Source organism: Manacus candei, unplaced genomic scaffold, assembly GCF_025592945.1.
Source record: "Manacus candei isolate 608988 ecotype Guabito, Panama unplaced genomic scaffold, ASM2559294v1 h1tg000037l, whole genome shotgun sequence".
Lineage (NCBI taxonomy): Eukaryota > Metazoa > Chordata > Aves > Passeriformes > Pipridae > Manacus > Manacus candei.
This window is the reverse complement of record NW_026138085.1, coordinates 7,420,866-7,438,875: the sequence shown is the minus strand read 5'-3', so window position 1 is coordinate 7,438,875 and position 18,010 is coordinate 7,420,866. Positions and strand designations below refer to the sequence as shown.

The following is an 18,010-nucleotide window of genomic DNA, read 5'->3' as shown; positions in this document are numbered from 1 at the left end:
GGATGCTGCTCTCCTTTTGTTACACAGAGCACTAGGATCAGAAAAAGAGAGAAGTCTGCCTAAAAATGCACTTCCAGGGAAAACACCCAGAAAACAGATACAAGCACAGGGGATTGGAAGTTTAATACAGAAAATCTATTTGATATTTATTAAACTTAGTTTCTCCAGTTACAGTTTTGCATTGTACAAAGCATTTTAATGACACAGTAGTTAAAAAGATCTTTACAAATTGAAATGTGATACCCTTTTCTCCAAATATTTTAATTGCCATAAATTTGTTTAAAAATACACATTAAACGCATGTTTCAGACACTAAACTTTCTATAATCTCAATACCACAAAATACATAGAATATACTATACAGATGTGGAAAAAATCTAGTTAGTATATAATACTTTGCTCACCATTAACAGCTTTATTACGTGAAATGCACATACTGACTTAGAAATCCTAATTTTGAGCCCCAAAGTACCCTTTGAAATTTCAAATGTATTGCAACAAATAAAATCACAGTTTGTTTATTTTTTCAGGTTTTGGTTGAAGACAGATACCCAAATCTTTTGATAGAAAACAAAATGTAACACATGGACTTGTCATGTACAAAGCATAAAACAGAGACATCCCATTAGTTACTAACAGTACCTTTCTGTAGGATTAATCAGGGCTTCATTTATAAGTGACAGGTTAAAAGTTACCTCCCCCCCCAGCCCTCCCCCAAAAGAAAAACCCCTTCTTCACCAAATAATAATTTCAAATAAGATAAAGGATTTTTAATAAATATATAAGCACTTTATCCTCCATATACAAAATTTTTTTAAAACAATTTAAAAGGGGGACCAGATACAAATGTCAGGAACTGTGCTTGAAGAGTCATTCCTGGTCCTTAGAGTTGAGTTTGGGATGTGGAATGCCAAGGCAGCCCCAAGGAGCTGCTGCAGCAGCACTGTGCCCCCAGCTCCACCACAGGAGGGTTGCATATAAAACTGAAGACAGGGAACACTGCATTGCCATTTTCCTACATTGGCTGGAGTTACACCAGGAATGGGCACATTTCCATGAAGTTTCCAGGTGAAATAAAACAGGTGAAGCATGGACATACAGACAGCCCAGCTCACTCCATGCTGCAGCACAGCAGCTGGAATTGCTCAGACAGTGGACTGAGGGACACTCGGCTGAGCCAGTGGCTCTGGAAGGTCCAAGGGGAACCCAGCTCTGCCACACTCCCCCTGAGAGCAATTCCTGATGGCACAGGTGCCCCTTCCTTCCCTGCCTTCCCCTCCCAAACGGCACCACAGACCGAGTCCTCAAACAGCATCGGAGCTGGACACACCACGATTCCCCAGTGACAACCTTCCTACCCGGGAAACCCTCTCCTGGAATAGCTCTGGCTCTGCATGAGTTGGCGAGCAAAAGCTCTGGCTTCTCTCTGTACTTTAAGATGTCTGGCACTAACTTTGTTGATTGGAAACACGGGGTTTTCCGTAACACTGACACATCAGATGGAGAAATTTAAACCCTGACCGAAGGATTTGTCGGAAAGGTAAGGATTTGGAAGTTGTTTACTCCCCAATGGGTAATTCAAACTCGACTTGCTCAGGCCCTTGTGGATCTGCCTCAATACAAACACTGCAGTGACAGCAAAGATCTGTTCAGAAAATTACATTAAATACAACAAAGGTAGTTTCTCTCTCTCTTTCCAGCAGTTTGCCATTTGGGCAAACTCCATAATTCTCTGCCTACGGCCTTATTTTACTTGCCCCAGGCAAGTGCTACATCATTCCCATAAATTCTGACTCTCTGTGTGTAGGGGCCATTCATAAATACATTTCAGGGCATTTTTTGTTACCACAGCAATCAAGCCTCAGCAATCTAAAGGAATATACATTGCACTCCTGGATAATATGCAATATTTATCACCAATAAGATGGTGACTCAGCACTCAATAAATAATATATCAATATAGTCAGTTGCACCATAATCTAAAAACAAGTATAACATATACTTTGGACAGACTGAGTCATATATATATACATACATATTAAAAGACACATACAATACAAATTGCATACTGCCATCGAAAGCCAAGGAGAGCCATCCGCCCGCTCTGCTTTATGGCTACGAGATTCAAATCAAAACAAAACTCTCGGGCTGGTTTACTCTGGTGTCCTGAAGATTTGTTTGGAATTATAAATGGTTGCACCTTATCACCTGGAACCTGCAAGTCTGAGAGCAAAGTCAAACAGCTGAGCAAGCCTAGTCTGATTAAGCCATTCTTAAGATTCACCAACTGGGACCATGATCAGCGAGGGAATTAAGATTACGGTGTTGATATGTATTAATACACACCTGTCCAGGGAATGATTTGGGAAGCCAGAAGCTGGGGAGTCCCTCCTTAGTCACCACTGAGATGAGTGTTGGTGCTGCAGTGACCTGCACTCCCACTGTGGTGCTGGAGGTGCGGAAGGACAGGAACAGACCCTCCTCTCACCTGGGCAGAGGGATTGAAACCTAGGACATACTTGCTTATTTTTTTTGGCTATGAGATCTGACTAAGTTCATAACTTTCCTCTTGGAAACAATGGTGGATCCCAAATTAACATACGCTTTTGGAATTGTGAAGGCTAAACTGATCTGTTTGCAACAGTCCCAGATGCACAAGGCATTTCTGATCCATTACCAAGCCCACTGCAGATCTCCTGCACCAACAGGACACATGGGACAGCACTCCAGAGGATATTCCACCACAGAGCACCCTGTTCAGCTGGGACACTTCCAACCAGCTCAGGTCCACATTTTGACATGATGCAAAAAGCCTCCTGTCCATTTGAAGACAATTTCTAAGATCCAATGATCTGGGGATAAGCGATGCATTTTTAGGAGACCAATTTAGCGTGACACCAAAAGGTATTTGTGGGACTCTAGTTAAGGAAAAAAAATTCCCAGAGATGAGACCATTCCTGCTGAGAGCAATGGTGACTGTGCACAAAGGAGCAAGCCAAGAACAGCCATGCTGGCTAGTGCAGCACTACACACAAAACCAACCATGAATGCAACTTCTACAAAGGTATTTCTACAGCGTCAGAGGTGTGCGAGGCACTTCAGAGTAGGAAAGGAAACACAGCTGACAGTGTCCCATGCCCACGACAGGGAGTTTGAGGGTACAGAGTTCTGTCTCCAACAGCAAAGACTAACAGAAACGTGACCTTGCACAGTGATTCCATAAAAAGGATGCTCCAACAGACCTGAAGAGTCAATTCAGCGACCAGGGAAAACCACAGGTCTGTTACTCAATGTATCAATCCGGACGTAGCAAAGCTTTTCTGGAAGTACAAAACACGCTGGGACGCAAAGGAAGCTCTACGAATATGCAGCTACCTTGTAGTAGGTTACTAATTTGCAAAACTTCTAAACTCTTAAAGCCCATAGGACATACTGCAGTACTAAGGAGCGTAGAATTCTATTCCTTCTCTCGAGGTTGCCGTGATTTTGGCACTTAACTACACCTACACAAAAAATTTAGTGCAATAATTTTCCTGAACATGCACGTTCATATCTGGTACAGAATAAAGGGTTCAATGGGAGAGAAAACAAAGCAGCATTCCACAATCTCACTCCAAAGGATTCAGAGTTGGACTCTTGGAAAGGAGACCACCACGATGAGTCAGTTTGTGTGACAGACACTGGGACTTGGAAAAAGGAAATGGAATTTTACCCAAGTACTGCAGAAGACCACTGCATACAGTATACCTGGTCCTGCTGTAAAACATCTTGTAAACAGTTCATAAAATCTTCATCTAAAAGTAAGGCATAAGGCACACCAGACATGTTGGGGGCACTAAGCAATACTGAAAGCAGTAGCATTTGAAACCTTTTACTCAGACAAGCACCTCATGTGAAAGGTACTTTGGTTTGCACTCTGAGAGCAGCCAACTGCAACTCCAGAACCATTTGTGTTGCACCGAGCAAATGTTACGCTCCATCAAATGTTAACAGGACCTTCATTACCACGGGGTAAAGCCAAGTTTTAGATCCATTCTGCACCAGAACAGTCGTTTCCCTGCAGGAGCAGGTGAGCTTCCACCCCACGGTGGCTGCAGCACTGCCAGCCTGTAGTGTCCATCACCCAGCAGACCCCAAGAAGACAAAATGGACCTCGAGTTCTACTAAAGACTCCTGGTTTCTCAGTCAATGGAAAAGATGCAAATGACAGTTCTGGTAGGAATTTAACTACTGTTGAGTTTTAACCACAAAGTTCACCCATTTTGTAAGTGTCAAAAAGTGACAAGCACGGAAACAAAAGGTATTTTAAATGAAGAGATGCAAAAAAGCACAAGATTGTCCTTTTCCAAAGCCTTTCCTGTTTGCATCGCACCCATCGGACTGAAGGTCATTCCTACACCATTACTTGGATGTTACATTAAATGCAAATTACTGTAATGTTTTGTGATTGTTATAGTGTTAATCGATGGCTTGAAACTGCCTTGAAAACAATCCAAGTCAGATCCAGCTAAATATTTCTCCATATAAATTTCTTTATAATTCATTTAAATGAAGTATCTCAATACGTAGAAGAATATCTGGAACTTTTCTATTTAGTACAAATTCTGCAATAATAAATCTGTAGTTGTCATTTATTAGTCGACTCATAGGCATTAGGCATGAGAAGTATGGTGTCCCTACACGTTAGAACCTATCAACCCTAGTTCCTTTTACAGGCTCTATCACCACAAGACATTACAGAGTAACAAAGCTCACAAAGTACTTAAATAAAGTGTCTAGGTTTAATTTCTAAGTACTCAAAAGGGAAAATTTAGGGAAGAAGAAATAGCTAAAACCGGCCCCCAATGGGGCTTTTCAAAATTAAAATTACAAAAATTAAAATAAATAGGATTTAAACTGACTATTTGTGTATTGTGACTGGAATTCCAATGATCTATCCATGACAGATCAGTAAAACTACAACTTTCATGTAGCAAATTTTAAAATATTTAAATAACTTAAACCGGGAATACTGAAGAAGTCCATGAACCAGCTGATTTGGGGTTAAACACAAAACACAAATGAGGATGGGAGACATGGGAAAGCATTCCTTGCTCTTAGTGTCAACTAAGCAATGTGTTATGGCAGTCTTCCTTATTGACATGACACAGTGTTGTGGAGAGAAATCAGAGGCAGCGAGAAAAATGGGTTTGATTTTGGGTTCCTTCAGTTCCAGCCTCACTTGGCATCGAGGCGAAGCCAGTGCAGGCCCTGCCGGGTGTAACGCACCAGCTCGGTCATGATGCTCGTGTTAAAAACCAGAGGGCCCATAACTTTATCCAGTTCAGCAAAGAACTCTAAAACAACAGAAACACGAGTTAAATAAGCACATTTGGGAATATGGGAAATACAACACCCGATCGCCCTGTATTTTCAGCGTGAAGCTTTTGGATTAAGAGAAACAGGAATGATGAGAGATGGTTGAGTGGTGGAAGAGTAAAAGAAAAAAGATTTTTCCTAATAAATTTCTTTACTCTTTTGCAGAAGACTGGTTGGAAATGATAAGACTATTCAACTATTGCCAAACTTCCTTGGCTTTCCCCCTCAAACATGTACTTCACTTTAGAATTTCAAAACGGGAAATACACCAAGTTCCTCTTCCTACACTGAACAATTTACAGGAAATGCAACTAAGATTTTTACATCTCCAACACCACCTTGACAACCACAATACCCAGCTCAGGTAATCCCTTCAATCCAAGGTGTAACTTTCTACCTTATTTTGCAGAGGACCTGGTTCAGCATCCTGGACACCATTAACTGCCTCTCCGAAATCGAAAGCCCAGGAGTGTTTGTACCCTCTGGAATGCCTGAGGTTATAAAGCACCTGTGCCAGTCCTTACCTTTCTGTTCTCTTGCCAGCTGTTCAGCTTGTTCCCAAATTTCAGTGGCATAGAGGAAGTTGGACGTGACCTGGACGTAGCTGGCAGCCATCTGATGGATCCTCTGCGGGATCGTCACCGAGGACCCGCTCCCTGAAGGATTGGCTGCCCCAGAAGAGTAATTTCCTGAATTCCCTGGAGACAGCTTTGGAGACACTGGAGACGGCATCCCGACAGGTTTGCTGTTCACCCAAAGGGAAAGATTAAATTGGAAATGCATGAATACACGAACTTTCAACACCTCATGCTGTGAGACACCCTCCAAGACCCCTCTGCCCACACTGAGGGTGTGGGATGATCGAGCACTCCCACTTTACACATCAAAAATCAGGATCTGCCCTACAACAAATTAAATGCTCAAGGTAGTAACTGCTGAGGATCCTTCAGCTCTTACTTGTAGCTTACAAAACCCAATTACCAAACATCTTCACCTCTTAATTCAATAAAATCTTCAATTCATTGTTTGAATAAATTGAACCTTAAAGAATGAAAAAAATTACAACTACCTGGTAACCACACTGCCATAATATTACATATATAATTACATTATATAATATTACTGCACATAACACAATGGAAATCTGAAATGCCCTCCTAAAACTCATTGAAAGATTTATCAAAAGTCCATTTTTGGGTTTAAAAGAACAGAAGTAAATTGCAAAACTAGGGGACAGACAGTGCTGCAAGTACTTGTAACCATTTGGACTTGTAGCACTGATAAAGCTCTTGTTTTGGGGGGAAAAGTACTAAAGTAAACAACAAAACTCAGTGAGATAAGTAACTTGTGGGTTAATGACCCTTTTTTTGCCTGACAAAGCCTGCACAGCAACATCACCAGCAGCAGTCTCTGTTCTCAGAATAATTACACAAAAAATAAATCAAAATCCACACCCTTAGAACTATTACCCCAAAAGCTGCTCTCTGAGCACCTCAGGCACGCAGGGAATACAGAAAATGTGCCAGAAGTTGAGAAATACAGGTAACAGCTTTTACTACTCACCTTCCCATACCAGGTGATGGTGCTTGAGAATTATTGTAGCAATTCTGTTTGGAGAAAAAGACATTTGTCACCTGATTTATGTTTATAATTTATCTAGTTACATTTTATCTGGTTATTTACTTGGTTATTTTTGACCAAATTGATTTTTGTAGTTTTTCTTTTAAGCAACATTCTCAATAATATCACAGTATTTATCAACTGAAATTTGGGAAAAGATCCTTTTTTCCTAATGACTTAAGACATGAATTAAGGGGTTATTTTAGCAACACAAAGAAGGACTGGAGTGGTCCTCTGCTCTAACCATTAGATACCACTGTCCCTTACGGGAACATTTTGTTTTTTTCAGCCTTTTAATAGAATGAAATCTGTTACTACTGGCATTCAACAATTAAAAGATCTCCCGAATTTATTAAAGAAGACAAAATTAACAGAGAGTTGACATGCCCAGACTAGCAGGGTTATGACATCCAAGCTGTCTCTGCCCAGCTTTAAACTACTCAACCTTAATATACTTTCAAGGTTCAGTTCTAAATGGGTATATTCCAAGTTCACATGTAGAGGTCTGAAAATTGGATCTGGGAATTTTAAATGATGTAGAGCTTTAATATCATTAGGTTTTAATGTTCTAAGTAAATACACCTGCAATTACCTTCAGATGTTCAGTCAGAGTTTTTGAGTATTTCAATGCACTTTCCTTTTTCAGTTTGAAAAGCCTCAGGTACAGCAGAGCTTGGCACCGAAGGCTGACCACAGACAGGACAAAAAACAGTCAAGGTCAGGTTTAGCATAACTCAGTGGGTTTCAAAAATCTAACAGCTGTGCTCTTAAAGTTTTCTCTACCAGCTCAACCAAGAAAATCCACAACCACCTTTAAATTCTCAAGGAAACTGAAACAGCTTCATAAGCCTCAAGCTGAAACTTTACCTTTCAGTGATTTTGCTGATATAATGAGCTTGGGAGACAATACAGTGATTTCCTAGACAAGGGTTTCCTCTATTTTTCACCTGTGTCAGGACATTCTGAGCACTCTGCCTTTCCCTTTCCCTTCCCCCTGAACCAAGGGGTTCCTGTCCTCCATACCTGTTGCAGACATTCCATTAAAACCTACAGGGCTACTGACAGTTCTTACAGCCAGTCCAAATGGTGACTTATCCCTGGAAGTGCACAGGATGGACCCCCATCCTCTCTGCTGTTACTCCTTAGTGTTTCAAAGACTTAATCTTCATGAACACCCCCCTCTGCCCCATTTACAGCAATCAGATATACAGCATAAATCTTTATGTACAGCCAAGCGAAAACCTCATGTATTTGGTTCAGAAACACCCCAGAGCTCAGTGGAACACAGCACTTCATGCAGATAAAACATGTGAAATCCATCAGGGCACTGTAAGAAGTGCAGAACACACGTACCAAAGCACTGCCAGCCTTTTGTCCGCAGCCGTCGCATCCGGTGCCAAGTAATTCTTCAGTTTCATAGTGTATCTGCAAACAAAGGCATCAAGTGAACCACAAAGTAAAAATTACAGTTTCATTTATCAATCACAAAACGCTGACACGCTTATGAATCTCTGATTTCAATTGTCTTCACCATTTTAGGAACCTCTCTCAGACTCTAAACAAAACACTAACTGGGCAGTAAACGGAATTATTTTGCTTCTCATGGGTTACTCTTTGTAGAGAGGCTTCAAGAGCCTTAGCAGAAACCATCTCAACCTTCATGGAAACACTTGAAACCTCAGCAACTGGAACAAACTGGTCAGTGATCCAGTTTTAGCGGGGAATGACAACAGATCTCAAAAGCTGGTGGCCAAACCTCAGTCCATCTGACAGCTCTGATTCCCAGGCCCCTTCCCCACCCACTTGCCTTTGTATGTGCTTCGCAATGCTTACTTGATTAATTCCACAGTTTCTGAATACATAGGGAACGGGGACTTGGATTCCTGAGCATTTTTCTCCAATGCATTCCCACACTCAATGAAGGACACGACAGCATCCAGGTAGTACACGGCCTTCTCAAACCTGTCCGACTGCGGAGAGGGGAGAGACACTTTTAGGGATGAAAAGCAAAGAGAAGTACAGGAAAGTTCCAGTACAGAAGGGTAGCAAAATGGCAAAGGCAGCAAACCAGCCCCAGGAAAATGTGCAAACACTGGGTAATGTTGGAGATTAACTTACCAAAGCATCTGCATTGTGTTTCAGCTTCTTTGCTTCTTGCAAATAATGATCAGCTGAGTAAGTCCTGTAAGAGAGGACATGGATTTAGGGACTCAGCCCCACCCATATTTCATGGCCTTTTATTACTGAAGCTTCTTGGCGTTGCCAAATTTCAGATTTTTTTCTGTTCCTAACTCAAGAAACACTATGATAAAACTGTTTACATAGTTTCAAATTAGTTCTCTAGTTTCAGGTAATTCAAAAAGTATTTCAAGCAAGTTGATTACCACACACGAATTAGTTCAATTTACCGCATTTGATAGCCAAGCAAACCAAACACTTGACCAACAACAAGGGCATGGAAAGGAAAAAACCCACAAAATTTGAGGGCAAATTAAACCAGCACCGTCAGGACTTACATTGCTAAGGGTGTGAAATATATTAAAATTATGACAGAATAAATCAAGATGCATTCAGGTGTTAATTGCCTTTGCTTTGCCACCTGGGACAATCAATGCTAAACGATTTCCTCAACTAGATGAGCACAAGGAGTCATAAAAGTGTAATGATTCATTTCAATGCATTAACATATTCCGTACAAGTTGATTAAAGTTTGCAATAAATTATCCCATCCATCCTATCTTACTTGTCAAAGAATTAAAGATATTTGAAATTAATATTTTTACCAGACCCCTTACAGGAAATTGATGTCATTACAAAGCAACAGTTAATATTAACAAGATTCTATAACTGTAAAATTGTTTCAATCAGTTCTAATCTGATGAAATCCTAAAATGGCTCCGTTATAACCACAAGGTTAGAACATGTCACAATTACTGTTCCTTGCAGTAGGCTCTCTTATACTTCCATACAATTTCAGGTTTTAATTTTTTAATAAGTTTGATCTTATCTCAATTTCTTGGCTCTGTTTTATCTTGGGATAATCACAAAATCCCCATAAACTGTTTTGTCCTAAATGATTGTGTATCCTAACCATCATATGTGCTCAACTTTTTTCTATTTCTAAAGAGCTTTTAACCAGAAAGCTACTATTATATTTGGTCCAAACATAATTTCATCTGCAGAATGAATTTAAAGAAGTGCTTTCAGAGTAAACCTTGTGCTGAGATCTGAGTTGGCACAAATGAAACCTAAAGTCTGCACAAGACGAAGAAGTATTTGTTTTATTTTCCATTCAAGGTATTTTCTTTGACAAAGAGCTTTCATGTCAGATCTTTTGTGAAGCAAAATGACAACTCTTCTCCATGAGGAGCTGGCTGTGCTTGAGATCTGCAGCCACAGAGAGGGAAAGGCAATTTTCTGTTCTTACCTATCATCAAAAACGAGCTTTGCTCTCCTTGACTTTGCACTTTCCGTAGCCTGAGCAGAGGCAGGAGGGCAGCTGGAGGAATTGTTCACAATCTTTTCCTGAAAGGGAAATCAATGCCAAATAATACATTTAAAGAACAGTTAAATTTCCTCTGCCTTCAAGAGAAGCATTTGTTGTGTAAATTTCTCCCCTGACTTCACACATTCTATGCAACAAGGACAGTTTGCAGCTGCCTGAGCTGCCACTGAGCACAGGGAATAAATAATCAACTTCCAGGAGGCTCCCACCTAATGCTGGCACAGAGCAGACACCAGGCTGGGATGGAGCTCCTCACTCCAACCCTCTCCATCAGAGGGAAGGACGCAGCCAAGGCTTTCTAAACACACTTAGATCCAGGAAATTCCTCCCTCAATCTCCCATGTCACTGTTTCTAAATTTTGTTCTTCCACTCTAACAAAGAGATGATGAGGATTTTAATTTCTCATTTCTATAAACAACACACTCTGCTGAATGCATTTGCCTTGAAAAAAAACCCCACAGGAGTAGGTACTACTCTGAGAAAGGTATGAGTAAGCACAGCTGAAGTATAAAATGACAAACATATCACAAACATACAACTGGCTTTGGGACATTTATATTTTTAAATTCCATCACATCTAAACATCTTCTCAACCTAAATCTCTTAAAAACCATTTTCTGCACCATCTTCATAACCATGTTTTTTCCCCCCAACCACAGAGAGCACTGTAAATTCCTGAGCTGGAGTTAAAATTATCTTTCTGAGCTCTTACAATGTCATAAAATGAGAGCTACAGCTTCCCAGCCCAGCACTGAGCATGGACCAAGTTCCTGCTCTCCTGCAAAACCAGGACAAGTTCTATATCTGCTCTGAGGAGACAGGAGCAACTTCATTGTTCCATTTACCAGTGTGTAGACAGCTTTTTAGCGATATTTCTCATTAACCAATTAATACACAGGCAGCATCAGTCACCAGGAGATGACTAAGACTAAACTAATTTAATCAATTAACAGAAGAATTTGCAGGATAATCATTAGTATTCCACCTCTCCCCCAAAGTGTTTTCTAACTTATGGATTTCCAAGGCACCTAAGCACTGTGACACGAAACAATGCATACCTAATATTAATTACATTTTAACTTGAACTAAAAACTGTTTAGATCAAACTGCAGAGCAAAGGAGGAGGTTTAAGGCATGTACAGAGTCAGCCCTTTACCTTGGCTTCCTTGGCACTACTGGAACCCTTCCCCTCTGTCTTCTTCTGTTTGGAAGAGGAGCTGCTTTTGCTGCCACTGCTGCTTTCCTTGCCTGGGTTGCTGCTGGATTTTAAGGATGATGACTGACTGACCGTCCTCTTCCGGGACCCGTGTTCCTGCTTGGAATCTTTCTGTAGGACTGGGGCAGCAGGAGATGGCAGTAAATCCTTCTCTTTAACAGCACTTGGCTTTGAAGACCTGCACAAAAGGAACAAATTCAGGGTTAGGGTTTCTTTCCTTAAAAAACCAAACCCAAAACCAACCCAACAAAAACAACCCAAGAAAACCCAACACACAAAACTTCGATTTTTAACTTTTAAACTGAAAAACCCTTGGTTTTTAAACAAGACTTGGCAAACCAGCTATGGAGAAAAGGAGAATAATTTTGGAGAATAAATTTCTTCAAAGCCAGATTGAACTCGTTTTCACCATTTTATTTGTTCTGACCTGAAAACACAGGCAAAACTAGACAAGTTCTAACCATAAAACCACACCCCTACACCAGTTCTTAAAAAAAACACCCTAAACACTCACAATTTCAGCACTGCAAGCCAATGTCAGCGCCAGGCTGTCTGTGCAGACCAGCCAGCCAACAGCTCCAGGGAAAGATGCTCCAGATAAATCACTGGAACCCAGGGAATGGGAAAACTTCCTCAGTGCAGCCTTTCAGGACAGTCTTACTTTGGCTGCTGAGGGATGCTGTTGGCTATTCCTGGCTTCCCATAATTATTATTTCTACACATTATTCCTATAAAATCATAGAGTTTCATTTAATTAAGTGTCCTTCAGAGAACTGCACTGGCAATCAAGGAAATATCAGAAATAGCAGGTGAAAAAGCAAAATCAAGCTAGAAATGTGTGCCTTCATTCCACATCTGCTTCCTAACAAACACTAAGACACTGTTTAATTCAGGAGGGGCAAAGAAGAGTTGTAACATTTGATGTGCTGCAGCTTCTCACATATTTGTAATTTGGCAATTACTCACTAGAAATATTATCCATGGCACAATTACACCAGTTTTCAATTGCCTGAACTGAAACAGCAGTTTTCAAAAGGCAGTGGAAAAAATTTACTCTTTTCTGTGAATTAACACTGATCAAGAAATAAATCAAATAAATCAATTGCAAAAAGCACGGGAAATTCAGAAATAACATATTAAACAGTGTTGCTGATTTGCTATTTCCGTATTACTTTGCTTTTGGGTCACTCTCTCTTTTCTTTAGCTAAAGTTCCAAGCTAAATTGATAGAGGCTAAATCCATGGATCCAAAGCTCAGTGCCATCAGCTTCCAAGACAAAGTCAGTTGTGCAATTTACTCCCAGTTTACAAACTTGCTAAATGAAGAATTACCAGATTGAGTTAATTTAAAAGCACAGATTTTGCAAGATCAAAAAGCCAGCTGCAGAGCTGCTTTCTAAACCAAAACCAACTCCACTGTGTATTAGAGAAAACCAGGAAGCAATCACCTGACTTCTGTTAAGTAACACAATTGTCTTTGGCCAATGTTTTTGGGTATGAAAATTAATTTCCACCAACTAATATTAGAAACTCTGAAATAAATTTTTTTGAAGGTAAGAAATAATGAAATTTTACTAAATGATTAAGGAAACACTTGTGGTAGGGGAGTGGAGAAGAGGGTGCAGGCAGGCACCATCCTCTCTGTGACAACCCTGAGCCTTCAGTGTTGGGAACAGCCAAGATACTCACTCCCTACTGCTGGAAGTCTTGTGTCCTGATGGAGCTTTTTCTTCCAGTTTCGTTTTCTTGCTTTCACTGGCTCTGTTTTCATCCTCATTCTGAGTAAAGCAAACAAGAAATACATCCAGGAAATATCCACTTTTACAGCTTCACTGACAGTGGCAATATTTCACATTAAGAGACCCTATTTAGCAGGTGTTTTACAGTGTACAGAGTAAAATACACACAGACCACAAAAACATGACCTACAGCATCTAATCCTTATCAAATATTTGACCAGACCCTGATATTGGAACAAAATGAAAAACCAAGTCTGGCTACTAAACTACAACCTGCATAAAAGCAGTAGCAGCCAAGTTGTTCATTTTAGCACAAATATATTATCATCATGAAATACAAGAAAAATCTGCCAAAGGCTTTGGCAAAGATCAGGAGACAGATTTTATGTTGTAGGGTTTAAAGAGTGTCTTATGAATGCCAGGAAAGGGTAAAAATCTAATCAGTCTATTAAATTAAGCTCAGAGATGTTGAAGACTATATATTTATATACATTTTAATCCTGAAGTCAAAGGATCTTGAAGATGAATTTCTCAAGTGTCTTCATGGAGCACTTGAGGGATCAATACAGTGAATAAACGGAAAATGAGGCCACAGAGGAAATCCCCTGGTAACACATCCCACATTCAGACCCAAAAGGTTTCTGTTTTGTGACACTGATGCTGCAACCCTGAGCCTTGTGACCAAGGAAACACAAGAACAAACAATGAGTAGACCTGTGGTACCAGTTGTGTTTGGAGCACTCAAACCTGAAACTGGAGGGACGGGGAAAAGGGGAGTTCTTTATTTGCCTCACACAGGATTCCATCCTCTCTGGTGGCACCAGGAAGCCTCACAGTAATCAGAGGCTTCCCAAAAATGAAACATCAGACTGTTTTCTGGGATAAAGCCTAAATTAATTGGTCTTACCAAAGCTTTCTGGTTTAGATGTGAGAGCACAGATCTTTAATGCTCTAACTCCAAATGTGTACTGAAAGGTGTAACTGATCAAAGAAAGAGAAGTCAGTGAATTCAGACCCATTGGAGCATGCAAGTGCATTCTCAGGAACATCAGGAATTATACAGCAACACTTGCAAAATTATTCACTGTGCTGGTCAGTGTGATCCCCTTTTTACAAAAAAACCTCTTTTTCTGACTTCATTTCTTCAACTAGAGAAAACAGGAAACTTAGTTAGGAAAATAGAGGACAAACCTCTGTTTGTGGTTACATGTCAAGTCTCCCAGATGACATTAATTTCAGCAAGTGATCAAGTTTACTTTGGTTACTCAGTGGGAAAACTGGTTTAACTGAAACTATCCATCCCCTCAAATGACTCTCTCAATGATTTCACAGAATCCTTGGATTGCAGATGTCAACAAAGTCTCACAACCACTGCCAAATCCCTGTCAAAATCAGAGTAAAATCCAGAGTAGCACAGGGATTTCTGAATCCCCGATCCAGGGTTTCATGGCCCTAAATTCACAGACACCAGATGTTTATAAAAACTGAAAGTGGATCACTCAGTCCATCTGACAGTCCCACGTTTGCTCTGTCCGTGTGCTGAGGTTTCTAAAAGCAGTTTAAAATTACACCATCAACTACTTCTGACATATTCCTCCCAAGAGTACTATTCCTCCACTGATTCCTCTCCATTTTACTGCCTCCAGCCACCCTTGCTTTTTACTTATAGTTGAAGACATTAAATGCTTTTTCTGAAAAAGACTGAATATTATTATGGAGAGATCCCCTGCTCCCAGTGAAGCAGCACCCCAAGATGATGTTTTCTGCTGCTGCCACGCCCAAGGTGCAGTCCTGCCTCATCCCTTATCCTGGCAGTAGCCAACTCCATAGTTCAGGGAGCTGACTGAGATGAAAACTGACTTTTTGGGGGGTTTTTACCCAGGTGGATTTTCCACTGGATCAGCTGCCTATGCTGGCCTGCAGGGCACGAGGAGCTGGTGCCAGGTCAAGGGGAAGCAGGAGAGGGCTGGATGCAGAGCTCAGAGGCACAGAATGTGTGCCACCTCCATGACCTCTGGGTACAGGGCTAACAAACACTGCTACAGGGATGTCCTTCCTCCAAAAGAAAATCCCAACAGTCTCGTCCATAAGAGCACAGGGATGATCCATGTGTTCTACACAAACAGGTAGCAAAGCCATTCCTAAATCGCTCAGTTGCTACACTGAGGTGTGATCTGGGTTCTGGGATACACACAATCCACTGTGGGCTGAGGTAACAGGCAAATCTCTCTACAAAATTATCACCTGTTTGTGTTTCCTTTTGCCTTTTGTAGAACTTTTGTCCGACGGCTGTTTCTGGGATTCCCTGGGGTGCTTCTCCGGGGCGCTTTTCTTCTCCACTTTGGGTGCATCATCCTTGTAAGGCTTCCCTGGTATTCGGGATAAGAGGCTCAGGTCAATCTTCACAATGAGTGGGTACCTTTCATCAGGATCACTGAGTGGTGAAAGAAGCTCTTTCTCTTCCATAGGAGAGAACATTCTTTGCCGAAAAAAGCTGTCATCCTCCTCCATGGAAGATTTAACAGGAGTCCTATTGCTCTCAGAGTATTTGGGTGTTTGTGATGAAGGAGGCAGACTCTCATTTTCATCTGAATCAGAGGATGAGGTATCTGTTTCGATGAATTCCCTGGATTTCTGGGCAGATTTGCTTGAAGCCTTGTATTTCTTTTTCTCTGTCGTAGGTCGAGGGGAAGACTTGGGCTCTTTCTTTATATTGGGTTTCCTGGAGCCTTTTGTGGCCGCCTTATGCCTGTTTGAAGGGATATTTGTTGCCATATCTACTGGGGTTTCACTTTCTATTTTAAGACCTCCTCTAGGCTCTTCCACAGATGTCTTTTCTGCTTTCTTGGGCTGTTTTTTCCCCACAGTCCTCCTCTGTGCCGAGCTGTCACTCTGGGCAGGCGATTTCTGCCTGCCCCGACTGCTCTCCGAGCCCTTCTGGGTGGGTTTGGAATCTCTCCCTGGTGTAGAAGAAATGGAATCCTTGGATCCACCTTGATCAGTGTACCCACTCCCTGTGCCCTGATCCCGTCCCTCTTTTTTGTAGCCTTGGGAGGATGGAATATTGCTGTCCACGGAAGAAGCTGGTGACACTTTATGGGAATTGACTTTGTTCAACCAGTTATCCAGTTGCCACTTGTTTGTCGGTGGTGGCTCTGGCTAAAAACAAATTAAAAAACAGAGTTAGAGAAGATATTTCATTTTTCATTGCATTTCTTCCATCTTTTCCATGGGATAGCTGTATGATGCTGCACACCAAAGCAAGAGGTGCACCCAAACACCTGAGATAAATAACAAATGAAATACCGGTATAAATAACAGCTCAACTTTCCCTTCATCTGGAGCAGCTGCTATCAACAGGCAGTATTTGATGTCATAGTTTTTTAAGGTACTGTTATTTAACTTCTGCTTTCCAACAGACAACTGGTGGTACAGACCACCTCAAATTTAAACACCAGGTGTCTGTTTATATAGAGAATTGTCATACCCAACTACAGGTCCTTCGGCAGAAGAACAGTCCAGCCTGAAAAAGAATCCACGTTGGTCTATTTTTTTTTTCCAACAGTTTGAGAATTTATTCATCTTTCCTGTGTTAAAGCTGAGCATTAATGCCAAGCATGGGCAAAACCCTACCTCGGGGGATGCACTCTGGGATGGTTCATTAGCTTCACTGTCACTGGAACTGCTTTCACTCTCCGAGTCAGATCCTGAGCTGCTTTCAGAGCCACTGTGGCTGCTCGAGTCATCCCTGGAGTTATCTGCTCCTTCACTGTTATGCTGGGAAGGTTCAGAATTACTGAAAGAAAAATGGTGAAAAACAAACATTACCCAAGCCCCAGATACATCCTAGAACTCCTTTCATTAGAAATTACAAAATATAAAATTTTAATTAACATTTACTAGAAAATGCAACATAACTGAACACAGTTCATTGTGGAAACAACCAAACTTTGGTTTTTCCCTGCTTCCCAAAGTGGTCAGTGTAATTTGCAGGATAGACACTATTTAATCACCGATTAAATTCTAATCACCTTTTGCTTTAATACAAGACAAAGAACAAATATGAATTTTGGAAATGAGCTCAAGCCAAGACTGCTGACTAGGCTGAATATCTTTCCTCTCTTTCCTATGCTGCAATCCCCCAGGAATTCCTACCTTCCAGGTGTGCTCCTTGGCACTGTCTTATCGCAGTCCTGCAATTAAGAAAAACAGCATGAAGCTTCTAGAAGTCATTTTAGGCTTGTATATACAATTAAGTTGCAAGACATCAATTTAGAGCCTTTCATTTTTTTAATATAGCATCTTCATTCAGTATTTGCAGCAGCTTAAATTTATCTGCTTTTTCCTTACACAGAAAGAAAAGCAAGAGTTATTTTCTCCAGGTTTTCACCACAAATTTCTATATTCTTTGTGAGAATTCCCATTTCTACCACTAATTAATAACACGTTTCCATCTTTTTGAATCAGATGATTCAGCATTTCACAATGCTGAAATCCCAAAATGCCCAGGGTACTTGGAGTTCACTGACTAAATGCATTATCTCCAAGTTTTCCACATGAATAAAGTCAAGT

At 40.9% G+C, this 18,010-nt stretch overlaps 1 protein-coding gene across 6 annotated transcripts in view; it reads right to left on the bottom strand.

Annotated features, from left to right (window-relative positions):
* The window catches only part of AFF4 (ALF transcription elongation factor 4), a 64,928-nt gene that overhangs the window by 14,472 nt on the left and 32,446 nt on the right, over nucleotides 1–18,010 (bottom strand). For 5 of the 6 annotated variants that reach the window (XR_007905606.1, XR_007905605.1, XM_051793955.1 and 2 more), the window contains exons 10-21: nucleotides 17,594–17,631; nucleotides 17,072–17,234; nucleotides 15,683–16,597; nucleotides 13,389–13,477; nucleotides 11,641–11,878; nucleotides 10,406–10,503; nucleotides 9,097–9,160; nucleotides 8,812–8,948; nucleotides 8,332–8,403; nucleotides 7,571–7,664; nucleotides 6,922–6,965; nucleotides 5,883–6,103 (exon numbers count right to left, since the gene is read on the bottom strand). Coding sequence is in view for 4 of the 6 variants with exons in the window: in XM_051793955.1 (XP_051649915.1) it covers nucleotides 5,883–6,103; nucleotides 6,922–6,965; nucleotides 7,571–7,664; nucleotides 8,332–8,403; nucleotides 8,812–8,948; nucleotides 9,097–9,160; nucleotides 10,406–10,503; nucleotides 11,641–11,878; nucleotides 13,389–13,477; nucleotides 15,683–16,597; nucleotides 17,072–17,234; nucleotides 17,594–17,631 (2,173 nt within the window). In the remaining 2 variants the exon portion in view is untranslated. Of the gene's footprint in view, nucleotides 1–113; nucleotides 5,337–5,882; nucleotides 6,104–6,921; nucleotides 6,966–7,570; nucleotides 7,665–8,331; nucleotides 8,404–8,811; nucleotides 8,949–9,096; nucleotides 9,161–10,405; nucleotides 10,504–11,640; nucleotides 11,879–13,388; nucleotides 13,478–15,682; nucleotides 16,598–17,071; nucleotides 17,235–17,593; nucleotides 17,632–18,010 lie in introns of those variants that run through there. The other variant, XM_051793956.1, reaches the window with a different exon arrangement.